The 17,364-nt window shown below is 42.4% G+C and overlaps 4 protein-coding genes across 5 annotated transcripts; all 4 read left to right on the forward strand.

Moving 5' to 3' along the window:
* Window positions 1-104: 104 nt before the first annotated feature.
* On the forward strand, window positions 105-6,068 carry rskra (ribosomal protein S6 kinase related a). The gene is made up of 12 exons (XM_062473815.1): window positions 105-354; window positions 1,007-1,258; window positions 1,431-1,514; window positions 1,602-1,670; window positions 2,320-2,389; window positions 3,155-3,262; window positions 3,568-3,608; window positions 3,718-3,745; window positions 3,920-4,009; window positions 4,152-4,240; window positions 4,343-4,453; window positions 4,565-6,068. The coding sequence occupies exons 1-12, from the start codon at window positions 325-327 to the stop codon at window positions 4,838-4,840; spliced, it is 1,248 nt and encodes a 415-aa protein (XP_062329799.1). The 5' UTR covers window positions 105-324; the 3' UTR covers window positions 4,841-6,068.
* A 1,615-nt stretch (window positions 6,069-7,683) lies between these two features.
* Window positions 7,684-10,115, forward strand: aldoca (aldolase C, fructose-bisphosphate, a). Its single transcript, XM_062473492.1, has 8 exons — window positions 7,684-7,798; window positions 8,212-8,423; window positions 8,575-8,629; window positions 8,750-8,910; window positions 9,014-9,097; window positions 9,184-9,358; window positions 9,617-9,816; window positions 10,029-10,115. The coding sequence occupies exons 1-8, from the start codon at window positions 7,687-7,689 to the stop codon at window positions 10,113-10,115; spliced, it is 1,086 nt and encodes a 361-aa protein (XP_062329476.1). The 5' UTR covers window positions 7,684-7,686.
* Window positions 10,116-11,706: 1,591 nt separating this feature from the next.
* Window positions 11,707-14,074, forward strand: srsf1a (serine and arginine rich splicing factor 1a). Its single transcript, XM_062472498.1, has 4 exons — window positions 11,707-12,128; window positions 12,600-12,781; window positions 12,989-13,161; window positions 13,389-14,074. Exons 1-4 carry the CDS (start codon window positions 11,938-11,940, stop codon window positions 13,584-13,586), a joined length of 744 nt encoding a protein of 247 aa, XP_062328482.1. The 5' UTR covers window positions 11,707-11,937; the 3' UTR covers window positions 13,587-14,074.
* Window positions 14,075-15,278: 1,204 nt separating this feature from the next.
* On the forward strand, window positions 15,279-17,044 carry dynll2a (dynein, light chain, LC8-type 2a). 2 transcript variants are annotated; one of them, XM_062472500.1, is made up of 3 exons: window positions 15,279-15,681; window positions 16,293-16,432; window positions 16,569-17,044. In XM_062472500.1, exons 2-3 carry the CDS (start codon window positions 16,301-16,303, stop codon window positions 16,704-16,706), a joined length of 270 nt encoding a protein of 89 aa, XP_062328484.1. In that variant the 5' UTR covers window positions 15,279-15,681; window positions 16,293-16,300; the 3' UTR covers window positions 16,707-17,044. The 2 variants fall into 2 exon arrangements, with proteins under 2 accessions (XP_062328484.1, XP_062328485.1); XM_062472501.1 differs by having other exon boundaries at window positions 16,296-16,432.
* The last annotated feature ends 320 nt before the right edge of the window (window positions 17,045-17,364 follow it).

Consider the following 17,364-nt stretch of genomic DNA (forward strand, 5'->3'; position numbering starts at 1 on the left):
TTATGTTAAACTGTCCTAAATAGGTCGTAGTTTCCATCATGACGTTAGTTTTCAACTTTGCTGCAAATCAACTGGTGCGAGCGGTTGAAGGATTATCAATCTGACAGTCTCAACTAGAGCGGAATTTGACGCTCTGTGGAATCCCATCGAATGATGTACGATGTTGATGTTCGTTGCCCTGAATCATCAACGCACTTTAGCAGGGGGCAGCTATGGCGCGGACAGGATTTAATTTTCCCAGTGAAAAGGGATTACACGAACAGACATCGCTAAATCGTTGACTTTCAAGTGAGCAGTGTTGATATATATCCTCCAAACAAATTGATGGGAAACGACGCCACAAAAAACAAGAAGGTGAGACCAATTTCATTTCGGATATAGCTATCAACTTTTCTTCATGTTAAAAGTCTCGTATCTATTTACAAGACAAGGCTATTATAAGGTTCTAGACTCCAATTAGCCTAAAAGTAAATGTTGACGAAATGGCTACATTTACGCACTGAATATAGTTAGGATTTATCATGTTGCCATTTTATTCCACGCGATTTTTCCAGTGTATTAATGGGTAGACTCATGTAGCTAAGTGCTCAGTCATGGGTTCGTCTACATATATATTCAAGCAGATTAAGTAAGCACATTTTAACAGTTTACACAAACATTTATGGAAGATGTTGGGGCTCATAGAATCCACGTGTTTGGAAAGCACTGTAGTGTCTTCAATCCATGACGTAGGCGCCTCTGGACCTTTGGGAGAATTAAAGGATGGGAGAGAGGCTGTCGTTTTTGGACATCTTATGAGCCTTGGGTGGAAATGAATAAATATAATACAAAGAGACAAGACTGGGGTCATACTCAAGAAAATATTATTTTAATGTAAGATTGTGTCGACTGGATGTCAGTAGCTAAACAGTTTCTTCAGTGTGGCATCTGATGGTAACCCTGACATAGTTACGGTACACAGGTAAAACTAGATCCATAATGAAAACATCTTATCACTTCAACACAGAAAGAGGTTCCCAAGCAGGAGAGGCGGCGCTGGAGAGCCTGGCATGGACTCGTCTCCAACATGGGGATCTTCATCGGCCCTTCAGGTCTGGTGACACAACGTATGGTGCTGGGTACCAGACCACCAGACCATCTACTCGCCCCAGAGCGCTGCCTTGAGAAGCCCGGCTTAGAGGGGCCCCTGCCTGGCTTCATTTCCATCTTCCTGCCTGAGTTTCCACATCGTAAATTCCCTGGACAAGACCATTTTCAGGTGATTCTTTCATTCTCGTCTGAACCAGCCTGTTGTTAAATATGGTCTACTACGTGAAACATTTTCGTGAGAAAACCTTTCTCATATTTCTTTGTAAGCTAAATCAAACAACCAGTTGAGATGTTGCGTGGACATATTTGAAGTTACGTTTCTTAACCCATCGATGTCACAGATCCTGGGGTTCATAGCCAAAGGATCCTTTGGCCCTATCCTGAAGGTAAAGGACAAGGCCGAGGAGAAGACCTACGCCGTCAAGGTGAACACCTCTAGATGGATTTCATCAGACACATCTACACACATACGACGGTCTTCTTAATTGTTTTCCTATTGTGTGTCTGTAAAGGTCCTGCCTAAGTCTGAGATCTTGAGGCATGGGGTACTGGAACAGTCAAAAGAGGAGGTCATAATCCAGGTAGGGAACACTGTCACACTAACTGGCCAACACCCCCTATCAGAAATCTCATGCATTTATATAACTCCTTACATATATATATATATATACAGTAATATACAGTATATTATTACTGTATATATGCATGTATTAGGAATTAAGGCTTGAACAACAGTGCATTGAAATACAATTTGTGTAGGTCACCAGGCTACTGTCATACTGAGGCAGACATGTAATATCCTGTCTGAGCAGGAATTAGCTTAGCTGACTCAGTTGTTGTTGTCCAGTTGGCCCACTTGCAACAATGACCATTGACCAATCACCAATGAGGCTACACGCCTCTCTGCAGCACCTGCAATCCAGTATGTTCGAGGTCAGACCAAGGTTTGTTTACATCACTTCACCATGGAAATATTGTTTGAAGGGCCCGCTACATCTTTTACTGACATCCCAACTGTGTTTGTTTGGCTTGATGCTTCTGTGTGGGTTGTCTGTTGAGGTGTGTGCTGACTGGTCCAGAGTAGGTTGACTGTTGCCTTGTGTGTTGACTGTTGCCGTGTGTTGACTGTTGCCGTGTGTTGACTGTTGCCATGTGTGTTGACTGTTGCCATGTGTGTTGACTGTTGCCATGTTTTGACTGTTGCCATGTGTGTTGACTGTTGCATTGCAGCGGCAGGTCAGCCACCCATTCCTCCACAGTCTGCAGGACTGCTGGCAGACCCAACGCCACCTCTTCATTAGTGAGTGATAGCTAGATCCCCCCCCCCTGCCTTTAACCCTCTCCTCCCCTCCTCACCTGTCTGTGGAGCTTATATCACCCTTAGCTGGACTAGTGCAAGTGGTATTGCTTTTCCTCTGGTTTTACTTTCCTCCGCCTGGCTGTACTCTCATTTTGGAAGCGTTATGCTGCCATCTGCTGAGTCTTTGGGGTATTGCTCACATCTCCGACATGATCGTGGCTTGGCTGCTTCCCCGTCTTCCTGCCCTGTTTCCCACTAGTGTTCCTGTCGCTCCAAAGCAACTCCAACCTGGACTTAATGTTAAGATCTTTGGTTATTATGTGTATTGTAAAGTGGATTGATCCATTTTAGAAAAAAAATATCCATTTAATTCCAAATGTTTTATTTCAATTTGTTTTGACATTGTGTACTTGATTATCTAGAGTTTAATAATATATCTGTAACAGTCTCTGTTAGACTGGATGGAAATGGGAATAATCTAAGCTGGAGTTGTATCAAAATGTCCTTATTCATTGAATACAATGCATGATTTCTAGAATTTTAAAGTTTTACCCCACTCGAATATTATCTCCACCCTACCTGCTCTAAACCCTCACCTGTCCAGGCCCAAAGTGACTTCAGGAAACTTTTACGTTTCACCCAGGTTCTTCTAGTCAGGAAGAACTGTTGTTTTAACAGACAACGTCTCAGCCCCCATCCTGGGGTCAGTGTGCAGCTCTGTTCAAACAGGGTCAGACACTCAGTGTTCACCGTCTCTCCCCTCAGAGTGTGACTACTGCAGCACTGGAGACCTGTACACCTACTGGCAGCTGAAGGGACAGTTCGGAGAGGACGAGGCTCGGGTGTTTGCAGCGGAGCTGGCCTGTGCTTTAGGTGAGTGGCCCAAAGTGTGGAACAGAATGTGGATGGATGTGGATATTAACTACTTACTAACCGAGAGTGAGGTCATGCCGGGAAATACCAAACTGAGGCTTCAACGTATCGACAGAGCGATAGCAAGGTTGATACCGCTCGTACGCTCGTACTGTCGTTGCCATATAATAAAGATATGTAGCACGCTTAACAGTCCAGGGTCGTGTGTATTGCAGAACGGGGCATGATAAGAGTTTGAAAGGTCCTGGGGTCTGAATTACCCAATGTAATGACTTTACCTACAAATGATTCTGTGTCATTGGTAGGTTGCCTATATGACTTTGGGATCGTCCATAGGGATGTGAAGGTACTCAACATCTGTTCTCCACAGATTTCTTTTAAAAGCTTTTCATGTGATGCATGCATATGATGTCACCATCACAGAAAATACAATTTCAAAGATTTTTCTTTTTTAGATGGAGAATGTCCTTCTGACAGACCAAGGTAATGCTTGCTTAGTTTTCTGCACTGCAGTAGAGTAGAGGACAACTCCAGAGGGCCATAGAACAAAAAAAAAATATTTCAATCAAAATAAAGAACATTTAAAGACGCCTGGTATAACATATTTTGCACTACATCATCTTGCCACTCACTAGCTTGTACTCTTTTCGGATGCAGGGCATCTTCGCTTGGCTGACTTTGGACTCTCTCGTCGTCTTCAGCGCGGTGGAAGAGCGTTCACTATCTGTGGAACAATCCAGTACATGGGTAAGACATTTTGAAGGAGGAATATAGTGAGAGAAGAGGGAGTACAGAAATGATACACTGGTAGAATGAATGAATTATACACCAGACACTTTAGTGAGCGGATTGTGGTAAATACTGTGGTCATCTCTTCTGATTGGACTAGCTCCTGAGGTCCTGAGTGGAGGTCCATACAACCATGCAGCCGATTGGTGGTCACTTGGAATCATGTTGTTCTCATTGGTTACTGGAAAGGTGAGGTCACAAACTCACATCTGTAGCCTAAATCTAAAGGTTATTATATGTGTATGGGGAAACAATGCCCATCTCATGGTTGATCTCATGTTGTTATATCAGTTCCCAGTGCTTCCAGAACCAGACCACTGCAAAATGCTGAAGAAAGTCAGAGGATTCCCCTACTCCATGCCCAGTACCTTCAGCCCCTCACTGGCCTTGCTGCTCACTGAGGTGTTTACTCCTTCATGGTTTTCACAGATATAGAAAGGATTTTTGCCCCCAAAAGTCTGTTCATTCTGTGTCTGTCAATGTTCATCTCTCTGCCTCTCTTTGTGAATCTAGCTCCTGTGCAAGAACCCAGCTTGTCGCCTGCATAGCCTCGAGCGTTTGAAGAAGCAGACGTTCTTCCGAGGCACTTCCTTCGACTCCCAGACGCTTCAGAAGAGGCCTGTTGAACTCATCCTCGAACTCAAAAACCACCCTGACCGGCCAGCTAAGGCCATGCGGGGCCTGTCCGTGGCCTACCTCCAGAACTTTGACTGTGACATTCTCAGCTCGCCCAGCGCCCCCACTGAGCTCTCCCCAACCCTGGTCAACATTGTTGAACACATAAAATAATTTCACTTCTGTGCCTGGAAATGAAACACTAACTGACTGTAAATACATAATTTGGAAATTTTACCACATTTTGTAGAAATGTTTTTTTTGTTACTGTCAGTGTTTTCTGTATGTAGGGTTCCTTTGTGGTGAGCTCCTCCTCTAATCTATCCATCTGCAAAAAGAGATTAGTTTGAAATGGAAAGTTACTGTATCTCCATAAAGGATCTTTCGTATGAGAAATGTAAAGGATTTTTAAGCATTAAGCTTAGTGTTCTCTGTGGAATCTCTTACATAAGCTACTTCATACTGTAAGTTCCACGTTTTGTTGTTGTTGAAGGGAGCACTTGTTGTAGTTTCAGTATGGAGACTCATGTCAGTTGTCTGACTACAAAGCAGAAAATTGCACAAATTCATTTTTGTCAAATGAGAAATCCGGTATTTGAAAAATAGTTTTTTTTTGCATATATGCTCACACAAAATCTGTCTGTACTCTATATACCTGGATACATATATAGGATAGCCATCTTTCAGTCTTGATGTGACCTATTTGGGAGAATACTGACAAACCCATGGGGAACAACCTTAATAGGAATGAAAATTGAAGACCAGATAAAGCAGCCATCATTAAATGTTTTTAATGAGGAGAAAAAAGAATTACTGCCCCAACGGAGACAGCTAAATATATTCGCTGGGCTCGCTCGGTGTACGACAGTATCTCCTGAATGGGAGTGTGTACACTCCTCCCTCCACTAGCTGACATTGAATTCCACTTCAGGCCCTTGTCTTAGACAGGTCCACTCAGGCTACTGCAGCACCGGTACCAGTCCAATGACCTACATCCTTCTTCTGGTGAGGCGCTAGCTACAAAAGGCACACTGACCCACAATGATGAAGGAATCCCCCTGTACAGCACAAGAATATGTCTACTGAGCTGTAATCACAGAGAATGTGACAGAAAGGATTCCAGTCCTGCCGAAAATAGAGTTATGATCCCACTGTGCAATATTTGCTGCCAAAATTGAGCCAGCTGTCTCATTGACAGAGATGTCTCTGATTTGTTTATGTTCAAGTAAGGAAGTTACAATTGTATTTTCTTGCATGAATGGAATTATATGTATATTCATATAAATAAGAATTGTATGATACCTCATTACCGCAGTTGAAACTACCTGTACTAAAGGACTGCTTGTATTTCCTGTGGACGACATAAAGGTCAACTTTACATTAAATGCAGGGATAATTTTCATGTTTCTGGTCCATGTGAATTTATAATTTTACTGGTCCCCATTTTGTCTTAACTGGGTCAGATCTCTATGTTCATTTACATTTACTGAAACCTGAAAAAAGTCCTCCATCCCATAGTTAAAGCACATGCAGGGCCATAGGACTGTTTCAATTGCTCTGAGACTGAAATACTCCTGTGGGTTTTCAGGGCATGGTCCAAATTACCAAGAGATTTAGATGGTTAGTGCCCTGGGCACATTACAACTAATTAGAATTAAAATAGTATTGCATGTGATTGGTTTGAGGCTTAAATTAGGTTGCGGGAGAAGTGTGGGGTTCATTTTTTATAGACAACACATATACACTTTTTTGGGCCAACAATAAATCTGGTGCACTTGTGGTCCCTCAAGTGGGATATAAACGCCGGCACCAAGACCTTTCTGATTAGTTATGTATGTTAACTGTTTTATGAAAATAACCACACAGTTCTTTTCAAAACATTGTTTAGAGGAGGACTCGTGACGTTTATTATTTCATCTGTAGGTACTTTTGTTTTAATGATTATGGTCAAAATCCAAACAATTCAATAAAACAACTTATTCCTTAGATTCACAGCTCATGTGAAGTAGATGGCACCTCATCATATTTGATGGCATTGTCGACATTGACACACCCTGTGTCATTAGGCTCCGCCCTCGGGGTGTTACCGTTGGAAGTGTCACTGTTGGGAGAGATAACAGAGCCTGGCAGAGAGTAGGAGACATCGATCATCTCCTCACCAACAAGATATCTAACTTCACCTGCTCCTGTCTGGTAAGACTTTCATTCTCTTATTTACTCTTTGCTGGCTATTTAATTGCACAAAAAGTGTATTTGACATAAAGAAAGGTGCTCTTTTGGCAAAAATCTACTTTTCCAACTAAAATTCGGTGATAGATGGGAATGAACATGCTGAGATGACAGTATGGTATCTGGTTGCTTAAGCCTTTTTCCTATATTGGTTTATGTAGACTACATGTATCCACACTTGTTGCTGGCAGAGCATTATGGTCAGCCTTTCATACTATTCACTTGATCACCAAACATCAGCTACGTCTAACAGTAGCAAGGAATGAGAAGTTTAAGAGAGGCACTTTTGAAATTGTAGTACCTGCGCAATTTGAGTCAGACAAGTGTTATGTATGTGAAAGTAATTATTGTTTAGAAAGAACTAAAGTCACATGTGACAAGGTTAGAAGCAAGTCATTGTCCTACCCAGTGACATACAGTACGAAACACTCCTTTACATGTTTCCTTATGTGTTGGATAGTATAATACTCACTCAAGGGTTGTTTTTGAAACCAGAAGATTTGAACTATTTTGGCATTTCAGCATGGCCATGAGTATGGCTGCTAGTTTTAGTGTGCATGCATGACAATGCATGGCAGCAGTGTCAGCAGATATCTCCAAACAACTGTAATCCCAGGATAACAATCTGGTCTATGGACACTGTAATCCACGGGAGACTGCTGGATGGGACCAGCAGCAGCACTTCATCAGAAGTATCAACATATGAACATACAGGATATAAAAACAGAAATACAAACATTAAAACACAGACTACTTGCTTTTTGTCCAGATTTGTGTGTCGTTCTCTCAGAATGACTCACCAGTTCCCTACCCTGTCTGCTGGGCAGAAGAAGAATCTACAGGAGATAGCCCTGCGCATAGTGTCTCCAGGGAAGGGCATCCTGGCTGCAGATGAGTCTGTAGGTCAGTCGGATGGGCCTTCTGAACCTATCTGCACTTGTATAACACTGTTGTGAATACTGATTGTGTAGTGATGAAATGTAACTGGCAACATTGGCGTTTTAGTCTATACGCTAATACCTGAACATTCTTTTTGTGTATTGTGGAACTCTGACTGTTGTAGTCATTTCTTATTGTAGGTGTTTTATCTTGCATTTGTCTGTATTTTTCTATGTTTTGTATTGTGCTATGGACCATTTTTTGTGTGTCCGGAATAAAGTAATAATAATAATAATAATAATAATAACTGCACTGTGTCAGAACCTTTTCACGCAACAACCATAGGAAACATTCTCCTTTTCTCATGCACATTAGTTCAATCTGTTTTACTGCATACATCCTGTGCATGTATGGTTTGTGAACAATGCCGGAAACAGGTAGTATTGCGAAGCGTCTGAGCCAGGTGGGCGTTGAGAACACGGAGGAGAACCGCCGCAGGTACCGCCAGATCCTCTTTAGCGCCGATGACCGCATCAACAGCTGTATCGGTGGCGTCATCTTCTTCCACGAGACGCTGTATCAGTACTCTGATGACGGTACCCCCTTCGTCAAGATGATTAAGGAAAGGGGCATTTTGATTGGAATTAAGGTGACTGATATCAGGAGTAATTGTCGAAATGTTTCTGGTTCAATGTCAGAAAGGAACAATCAGACACACAAAAGAGAGCCTTAAAAAACGATTGAAAATGTGTTGGAATTGGTGACATTTTGCACTCAGCTTTCACCTTTTACCCCTCCAGGTTGACAAGGGGGTTGTGCCCCTTCCAGGGACCAATGGGGAAACCACAACTCAGGGTGAGAGGGGCGGTACCTGTATTCACCTCCACTGAATTCACTGTTGATTTCACACACAGTTCATAAGAGATTGGATGGAGAAATATCTGTGTGCAACAATGACTGTTTGTTCTCCCGCAGGACTCGATGGCCTGTCTGAGCGTTGTGCTCAGTATAAAAAGGACGGAGCAGACTTTGCAAAGTGGCGTTGTGTCCTTAAGATCAGTGACACAAATCCTTCTAAACTGGCGATTGAAGAAAATGCCAATGTCCTGGCACGCTATTCAAGTATTTGTCAGCAGGTAATGACTCTTAGAAGCTATGAGGAAGTATTGTACCATCAAAGTGATTTGGCAGATCCTGTTCAGATGAAACGTACGATCACGTCATTTATCTGCCATGCAGCATGGCATTGTGCCAATCATCGAGCCAGAAATCTTACCAGATGGAGATCATGATCTAAAACGCTGTCAGTATGTCACAGAGAAGGTGAGACTTCTCTAACAGGTAACATGCGTGTGTTGTTGATGAAATAACTTGTTAGAGTGCCTAGCTGAACATGCTTTGTCATCTAGGTCCTTGCTGCGGTGTACAAGGCCATGTCAAACCATCATGTGTACCTGGAAGGCACTCTGGTTAAACCCAACATGGTAACCCCCGGCCATGGCTGCACCACCAAATGCAGCCCAGAAGAGGTTGCCATGGCCACAGTCACTGCCCTGCGCCGCACTGTCCCTCCTGCTGTGACTGGTTACGTTCACTGAATGGCTACTACCTTGCCTAGTGTTGAATAAATGAATGAATGATAATGTACTCATTTAGCAGAAACTTTTTTCTAAAGCGTTGTGCAGTACGGGTGGGAGTTGAGCGGTCTAACCACTGAGCTACATCCCCTCCGATGTGTGAGTGAATGAATGACTGAATGAATGAACAGCATCAGCAAAGAAACTGAGACAGCACTGAGGATCCGCAAACACATAAATGACACTTTGGCTTCTTTGTCTACAGGGGTGACATTCCTTTCTGGTGGTCAGAGTGAGGAGGAGGCCTCCGTCCACCTAAATGCTATTAACAACTGCCCCCTGGTGAAGCCGTGGGCCCTCACATTCTCCTACGGCCGAGCCCTACAAGCCTCTGCACTCAAAACCTGGCGTGGGCATAAAGAAAACGAGAATGCTGCCACTGAGCAGTTCATCAAGAGAGCAGAGGCATGTCTACTTAGTAGAATTATCAGCCTGACTTTGTTAGACACAATCTTTCTGACCATTTTCAACTCCAACATGGGTGGATGAGTCATGAATATTTTCTATTTTAAACCTGAAATGAATTGGATTTCTCAGCTGACAACAGTAAGTTTGTGCCTAACCTTTTTTTTGTTTTGCATGTTTCCTCTCACCACACTCCTTTGCTGGGCCTTCAGGTCAATGGTCTGGCTGCTACGGGAAGGTACCTCCGTGGTGGCGATGAGGACGGCCTGCATGACTATGGACCCAGTCATGCATACTGAGCAGCCAGTGATGCCTACACATTCCAGTTTTTGCCAACCAATAGCAAGGTCCGATTCCAGTAACGGCTGAGCTCTCACACACAGTTTTATTCAGAGTCATAGCATGGTATATAGGTCATAACAATGTAGTGTACTGTAGTTAACGCTGTTGACTATTATGGGATAGAATTAGCCACTGGGAATGTGTATGAGTAGTTTTTCTGGCCTTGACTTTTTAGGACAATCAATAGATAGCCTTTGGGTATGCAAGTTTAATGTACAAGACGTGATATGGTTTCATTTGTAATGGCAGTTATTCAGTTAGGTCATATTTCACCTTTTTGTTTTTTACGTTACTCCGTGAAATAATTTAACAGCAGTGATGCAAGCGGTATGCTTACTTAAATTTTTATGGCAGTGATTTGATTGTTCTACTGCAATTCTTCTCTCCTATGATGATGCTTAGTGTGTGCCATTTGAGGTTATTGATTCTTATGAGCTTCTGTGCTCTATCATCACACCTAGGTCACTGCAGGAGAGCACAACAGCTGAGCCCATTATACATGCTGAAAATGTGTATTCTAGAACGTTTTTAATTCTCATGTTCTGAAAAATAAAAATTCTAGCAACAAATTATGTTTTTGTGTAAATCCACACTGTATGTCTGTGAAGACAATGTTTCTGGTTTCGCAAACTTTTTGTGTAAAGGCATTTCTTTCATAGTTGTGGGACCATGACATTTATATTAGTTAAATTACCATTGTACATCCACTGACAAAAAGGTGAAGAAAAAAAAAAATCCAGACTGTAGGCTCTAAATACTCATTGTTTGCACCATAGTCCTGGCACCACCTACTGGCATGTGTTAGTTCAGACTGTCGATAAAAAAAAATATTTCCACGTCAGTGTTCTGGTATTTGCACCTTGGCTAAATTTGATTTGAACTTAAAAATCATCATTTGAAACAAGGTTAAAAGTCAACATGTTAAACAATACATCTGATTTACAGTTTATTTATGAATCTTCTGTGTGGAATTATGTTGCATTGCTGTGCTTACAGAAACTGAACAGCTTAACTAATTACACAGTATTTTGCCATCTTAATACGAAATAATGTCGTGCACCTGTTCGTGTATGAACTACTTTGTTTGGCGGACGTGGCGGCTTTTGTAGTTCCCAAGGGTTAATGGCCTTTCGGATCACAACTGAGAATGATTCATTTTCAGTTAATTCTGAAGATTCAAATCTGAGCCGTTCACTTTGCTGTTAGCTTCAAAGAAAAAGGTTTTTAGGAGGGAAGATGACCGCCAGTGGATTTTCCTAATGTGCAAGAATGTGTCGATTGTGTATCATACAGATTCATTACATCAATGGTTTTTCATGTTTGAATTTGCCCTGTTTTTGTATAGGAGTGTAATTATGTGTAAAACGAGTCCAAATACAAAAATGTCAGATTGTATTATATAGTTTTTCTAATAGTGATCACTTCGCTGTTAATTTGTAGACTTTACATTGAAAGTATCATTCAATACCGTGTTCCATTTGGAAAAGTGACTCAAAACAATCGGTTCAGTGAAAAGATCCAATCACCAAGATATGCGCACATTTCCGGGACTCCCCAACCAAGAAGCGCGGTTCCTGAAGAAAATCCAGCGGAACACAGCACGGGGGTTGTTAGCTTGAGAGGGAAGGACAACTTTTGTGTGCTTGGACGTCGTTTGGTTGTTGTTTTAAACCAAGTTTTGTTTTTGTGGTATTGGGCAGTTTTTAGCGTTAACTGTTGAACTACCACGTCGCGTTTCAACCTTAGCCATAAGAAACAAACGTTGGCTTGCTAGCTACTATGTCGGGAGGTGTCGTGCGAGGCCCTGCTGGAAATAACGATTGCCGAATCTATGTCGGAAATCTACCCCCTGATATTCGCACCAAAGATGTTGAAGACGTGTTCTACAAATACGGGGCGATTCGGGATATCGATTTGAAGAATCGAAGAGGTGGACCTCCTTTTGCTTTTATCGAATTTGAGGATCCAAGGTAAATGCTAACACTTACCTAGCCAGCTAACTAGGCTATTAGCTAGCGCGATGGCGCTAGCTAGATAACGCGTGCGCTTCTCCGACTTCCAACGTTGGACAGTGAGTAATTCACGCGACCTCGTTGATCATTGCGATTGTCTAGCTATTCTCCAGCCTGAAATGTTAGCAACTATGCAAAATTTTCTACGTTTTATCCATGTTTACTTTAATGAAAAATTCCATTGACACGATTTGTCAATTGAATGCATGGTTCATTTCAAGTTCAGATTGCAGTGTCTTTGTCTCCTGCAAGCCGTCGTTAGCTGACACGCTGGTTGGTTAGCAAACGTTAGCCGGCTAGCTACCTAACGTGGATTAACAGCGGGGAGCAATCTACTGTGCATGTTTGCATAATGCCTCACAATCTGCCTGTCACGTTAATGATTTATAGAAAAAAAAATCGGAATACCTAAACCTGATTGTATATTAGGGATGCAGACGATGCAGTGTATGGGCGGGATGGCTACGACTACGACGGCTACCGTCTGCGTGTTGAGTTCCCACGCAGCGGCAGGGGTTCAGGACGGGGTGGCTTCGGTGGAGGCATTGGTGCCCCAAGAGGGAGATACGGCCCCCCATCCAGACGCTCTGAGTACAGGGTCATTGTTTCAGGTGAGCCGATTACTCTTGCCGATTACCCTTGTCCGTAGCCATTAAAAATTACATTAATCAGTACTAGCTTGCAATGTACAATGTAATGCAACCCACAACGTTTTGAAGGGGTGGCTTGCTACACTTGGTAGTTTTTCCATGAAGTTTCCTCCTATTGGGCAAATGTGCCTCTTGTTTCAATGTGTCTGTTGTGATTCTCATTTGAAGGGCTTCCTCAAAGCGGCAGCTGGCAGGATCTGAAGGACCACATGCGCGAAGCTGGGGACGTTTGTTACGCGGATGTTTTCCGAGATGGAACCGGAGTCGTGGAGTTTGTGCGTAAAGAAGACATGACCTACGCAGTGCGAAAGCTGGATAACACCAAATTCCGATCACATGAGGTATGCTAACATTTGGAGTCATGTCATGGATAATTGTTTTAGAAACCACTCCCCCTCACCCTTCCCCTGCAAGGTGAGTATAGGGCTAGCATGATACTTGATGTGATGTTAGCGGTTGTCTTAATAACCCATCTTTGATTCCAACAGGTGCAGCTTTATTGCAATGGAAAGGAGGTGTGTGTGTATATGTCTTTTTTTTCAAAGTTGAGTTCTCTTGTGTCTACCAGGGAGAGACAGCGTACATTCGTGTGAAAGTAGACGGCCCCCGCAGCCCGAGCTACGGAAGATCACGATCCAGGAGCCGCAGCCGGAGCAGAAGCCGCAGCCGGAGCGCCGTCAGCCGCAGTCGCAGCAACTCCCGCACCCGTGGCAGAGGGTCTCCACGCTACTCTCCTCGTCATAGCCGCTCTCGTTCCCGTTCCTAAACTCTCAACCGTCACCGATGTGTTGCCGTGTTGGTGAATTCCTTGTGTACCACCTTTTTTTTTGTTTTTACCTTTTTGTTTTTACCCTCCCGATGAGTTTCCTACCCCATCCCCCTCCTCCCATCCAAGCGTCAACTAGAGATTTTTGTTTTTGCATTTCATCTCCCGATGTCCTCGTGGATGATCTGTGTAGGTGTCTTCCCCCCCACCTGTCCTCACACTATCCATTTTGGTTTTTATCCACCCCCGTAAACTCATTTTAATTGATTTTGTGTTTCCTCCTCAATTTTTGCAACATTTGAATAGCACTGTGCTGAACTTCCAAAAGGTTGAGCTCCGACTGGTTAAACTTTTGGAAGTGTTGTAAAAATTGAGATATTTTCATGGGATGGCTGGGGGGCGGGGGATCACATTGCTTAACTGTATTTTACCCTTGTGTCTTCCTTTAGACATCTGAAGATAAGGATTAAAGAATGATTTGGAATAAACGATTGTGGAGCACATTTCATTTGTTTGATCAGGATAGGACATCTTATTGAGGAGGAGTCAGGTCAAGAGGCAATGGTATGCTTCAGTATCCATTTCTGTCAATGTGTAATGTGAGGACTTGGTGGTTGCAACAGGATGCATGATAAATCGTATGGGTTTAGCACAGTTCATTTCCTAAAGCTCCAGCTCCATCTTTTGTTTTTGCAACTTATTAACTAAGAATTGCATGTCTTTGGCTCTGCCAGGACAATCGGTCCCTCTGAAGTGTACATTACTGGTATTGTTTTGTGTTTTTTTTTTTTTTCTTTTCTAAATAGAAGCTGGTTGCTATTAGACTGGGGCTCTGGGCTTATTTAGTACAAAGGTACACATATCTGTAAAGTACAGGAATATTTTACTTTTCTGTAATCAAACTGCTGGCTTTTGGTCCTCAATGGCATTTTGATATCTAGCCACCTGTGATGAGTGCACTGAGTGAAAAATTGGGTTTGGCCCAAATATAACAATTCTAATGGTTTGCCTCTGATTTTTTTTCTGGTATTTCAAGGTTTTGATTGGAGGAGGGGCTCAGTGGATCCCAATCCTTGGAGCCGGATGAGTGGATCGTGTAGGGAAGGGATAGGCAAGGAATGGATGGATGCTTGGAACGGGATCCATTTTCCAGGAGTCAAATGAATTGATTCGGAACTAATTGGAGTCCCAGAGCAACTAGCCCATTTATATCTCAATTTTTAAGTGATAACGTGCGCAGTCAAAGGATATGGCTTGATTTACTTTTTTGGAAAAGAAAAACAGGACCAGGAAGTTGGATCAAAGGATGGAATCGTAGCAGTCTGGTAAATAAGGGAATTAAATTGGGGTGGTTGTTGATTACATTGGGTAGTTTGTATTCTTTGCTTTAGGTTTCTCCAGCATTTTCAATAAAATCCTGAAAATATGTACCTGTTTTCTTAGTTATTCACTTAAAAGAGTTACATGTTATTTAAGGGGATATATGGTACACTGGGAAACACAAACATGTTGACCACTGCTTCCCTTCACAGGCTATAGGATAATAGTTTAACTTGTATCCTAATCGACAAATTATATAGACATTGGCCAACAGACATTTTTGGTAAGCATGTGAAGAATCTTTAAGACCGAGGTGCGTCTTAGTCAAAGAATAGCAAGGGTAAAAAAGAAACACGATTTATTAATGTTATTCACAGTAAATCATTTGATATATCCGTAGACTCCATAATAGGCTACATCAAGTGTTTTATAATTTGCTCATCGCCGTCAGTTTCAGCTGCCAGGACAACCAGTCTACCTCTACCGTATTGACAACGATGCATTGTGGGACGAAATAAGATGCTGGTACAGAGTGGCTGCTAGAAAATGCCTGCAAGAACTATGAGCACTAGCCAATGGAATTGTATGTGGCGTGCAGCAGAGTCAAGGGCGGGGGAGGCAGGCTATTTCAGCGGGGCAGAGACCCACATTTTTTGCAGTGAGTAAATCTGATCAAATTACCAGTGTCCGCTAGAAAGCAAAACGGAAGACATCCAGCGAGGTGAAATAACGCATTTTTCGAAGGCTTGAAGCGTTCACTGTCTCCCACAAAAGGGTGAGCGACAATACGGTATCTACTCGCACATGCATGTCTCATGATTGAAGTTATTTGCAAATGAGTTTCGATTCGTGTGCAAACAATTATATATTGGTGAACCAGTTATTGGGCCTGCCCATGTTGTGATTTCGGATCAATCACATTCTGCAATGCAATACATTCAATCTACCCTAGCTCAGTTGTGTCATTGTTTAACCATGTCAAGTTTGAGATGTCACTGCGCTGTGTTTTCGAAAGTGTAACGACTAGTATCCGAATTATCCGACCTTTCATCAAGTTTCTTTCAAATCTATGCCTAGAACACTTGACCTGGGTTTGTCACTGAAGTCAAACCGGTCACAATAATTACCGAGAAAGGGTTGTAGTTCGGGGTATCAGCGTTGACCTGTTTAAGTTCTGTTGGCGCATAGTTTAATCAATTGGCAATTTGATCTCTATCACCTGAGTTGCAATAGTCTCACAAGTAGTTCAAGGCCTACATTGTTAAGCAGGCTAGTAGGCCTAAACCCTCAGTTGTAAAAAGGACTAGGTAACGTTCAAATGTTTAGTTTAAGATCGTTTTTGTACGATGTCGAGACCAAAGGGGTGGAATAAATCAATTTGTTTAGCAGGCATCATGACTGACAGAAAGGCTGTTATCAAGAATGCTGACATGTCTGAGGATATGCAGCAAGATGCTGTGGACTGTGCAACCCAGGCCATGGAGAAATACAACATAGAGAAAGACATTGCTGCCTACGTCAAGAAAGTAAGTGCAAAATAACTGCTGTAGACCTGCATACCCTAAAGTTATGTCAATGAGTATTACATATGAATATTGGAACACTGCTTGTATGCAGAATGCACATACAGCAAACTGACCCTTCTTTTAACCCCTTTTTTAGGAGTTTGACAAGAAGTATAATCCCACATGGCATTGCATAGTTGGGAGGAACTTCGGCAGCTACGTGACCCATGAGACCAAGCACTTCATTTACTTCTACCTGGGTCAAGTGGCCATCCTCCTCTTCAAGTCTGGCTGAGTTCCCTCAGTGAGGTTTTGAAAGCCTCTGATTATGAACTGCAATGCACTGGAGGCAGATGAAGCCTCCACACACACACACTTCAAATAATGTAAACATACCATAGAGATGCAAAATGGCTGTGTGCAACTGCATGGACTATGTACCTTATTATTGTGTATGTTACAGTCAAATTACTTTACAATAGTTGCCAGGAAAAATGCAACGTAAAGAGTTTTGTTAAACAGGCTCTTCATATTTTGTTATACTTCGTATTAAGTTGTAAATGCTTTAACGATGGCCCCTTGATTGTGTAATAAAGGCAAGCTAGAAGAAGTAGCTGTGCATCTGCTTGAGAAGTTGTTGTCTTTAGTGACTTGTGCTGCTACTCATGGCAGAACTTCTTCAGTTTGTTTTTCAGTTAGTCGTTTATTGATGTGGATGACGGTGACAGAAATTGAAACGTCTCTTTTTGAAGGACAAGGGTTTTGGGTCCGTTTTGAGACTACTGTGAAAATATGATCACTTCCTGAATTACCTAGTCTGAAACTGTTTCGACCCAAACTCTACAGTTACTTTTAATAAAGCATAACTATGCTTTGTTAGGCAGAACTAGTTACTGTATAGGACTTTTAATTGAGCACCACATGAGGCACCAGAGCAAGCAAGGTCATCCAAA

This window comes from Osmerus eperlanus, chromosome 11 (assembly GCF_963692335.1).
Source record: "Osmerus eperlanus chromosome 11, fOsmEpe2.1, whole genome shotgun sequence".
Classification (NCBI taxonomy): domain Eukaryota; kingdom Metazoa; phylum Chordata; class Actinopteri; order Osmeriformes; family Osmeridae; genus Osmerus; species Osmerus eperlanus.

Coding starts and splice junctions, on each gene's coding strand:
- rskra (XM_062473815.1), top strand. CDS start 325: ATGGGAAACGACGCCACAAAAAACAAGAAG. Junction 355..1,006: donor ACGCCACAAAAAACAAGAAG/GTGAGACCAATT, acceptor ACTTCAACACAG/AAAGAGGTTCCCAAGCAGGA. Junction 3,609..3,717: donor TCGTCCATAGGGATGTGAAG/GTACTCAACATC, acceptor TTTCTTTTTTAG/ATGGAGAATGTCCTTCTGAC.
- aldoca (XM_062473492.1), top strand. CDS start 7,687: ATGACTCACCAGTTCCCTACCCTGTCTGCTGGGCAGAAGAAGAATCTA. Junction 9,098..9,183: donor GTCAGTATGTCACAGAGAAG/GTGAGACTTCTC, acceptor TTTGTCATCTAG/GTCCTTGCTGCGGTGTACAA. Junction 9,359..9,616: donor TGTCCCTCCTGCTGTGACTG/GTTACGTTCACT, acceptor CTTTGTCTACAG/GGGTGACATTCCTTTCTGGT.
- srsf1a (XM_062472498.1), top strand. CDS start 11,938: ATGTCGGGAGGTGTCGTGCGAGGCCCTGCTGGAAATAACGATTGCCGA. Junction 12,129..12,599: donor ATCGAATTTGAGGATCCAAG/GTAAATGCTAAC, acceptor ATTGTATATTAG/GGATGCAGACGATGCAGTGT. Junction 12,782..12,988: donor GTACAGGGTCATTGTTTCAG/GTGAGCCGATTA, acceptor TCTCATTTGAAG/GGCTTCCTCAAAGCGGCAGC.
- dynll2a (XM_062472500.1), top strand. CDS start 16,301: ATGACTGACAGAAAGGCTGTTATCAAGAATGCTGACATGTCTGAGGAT. Junction 16,433..16,568: donor TTGCTGCCTACGTCAAGAAA/GTAAGTGCAAAA, acceptor CCCCTTTTTTAG/GAGTTTGACAAGAAGTATAA.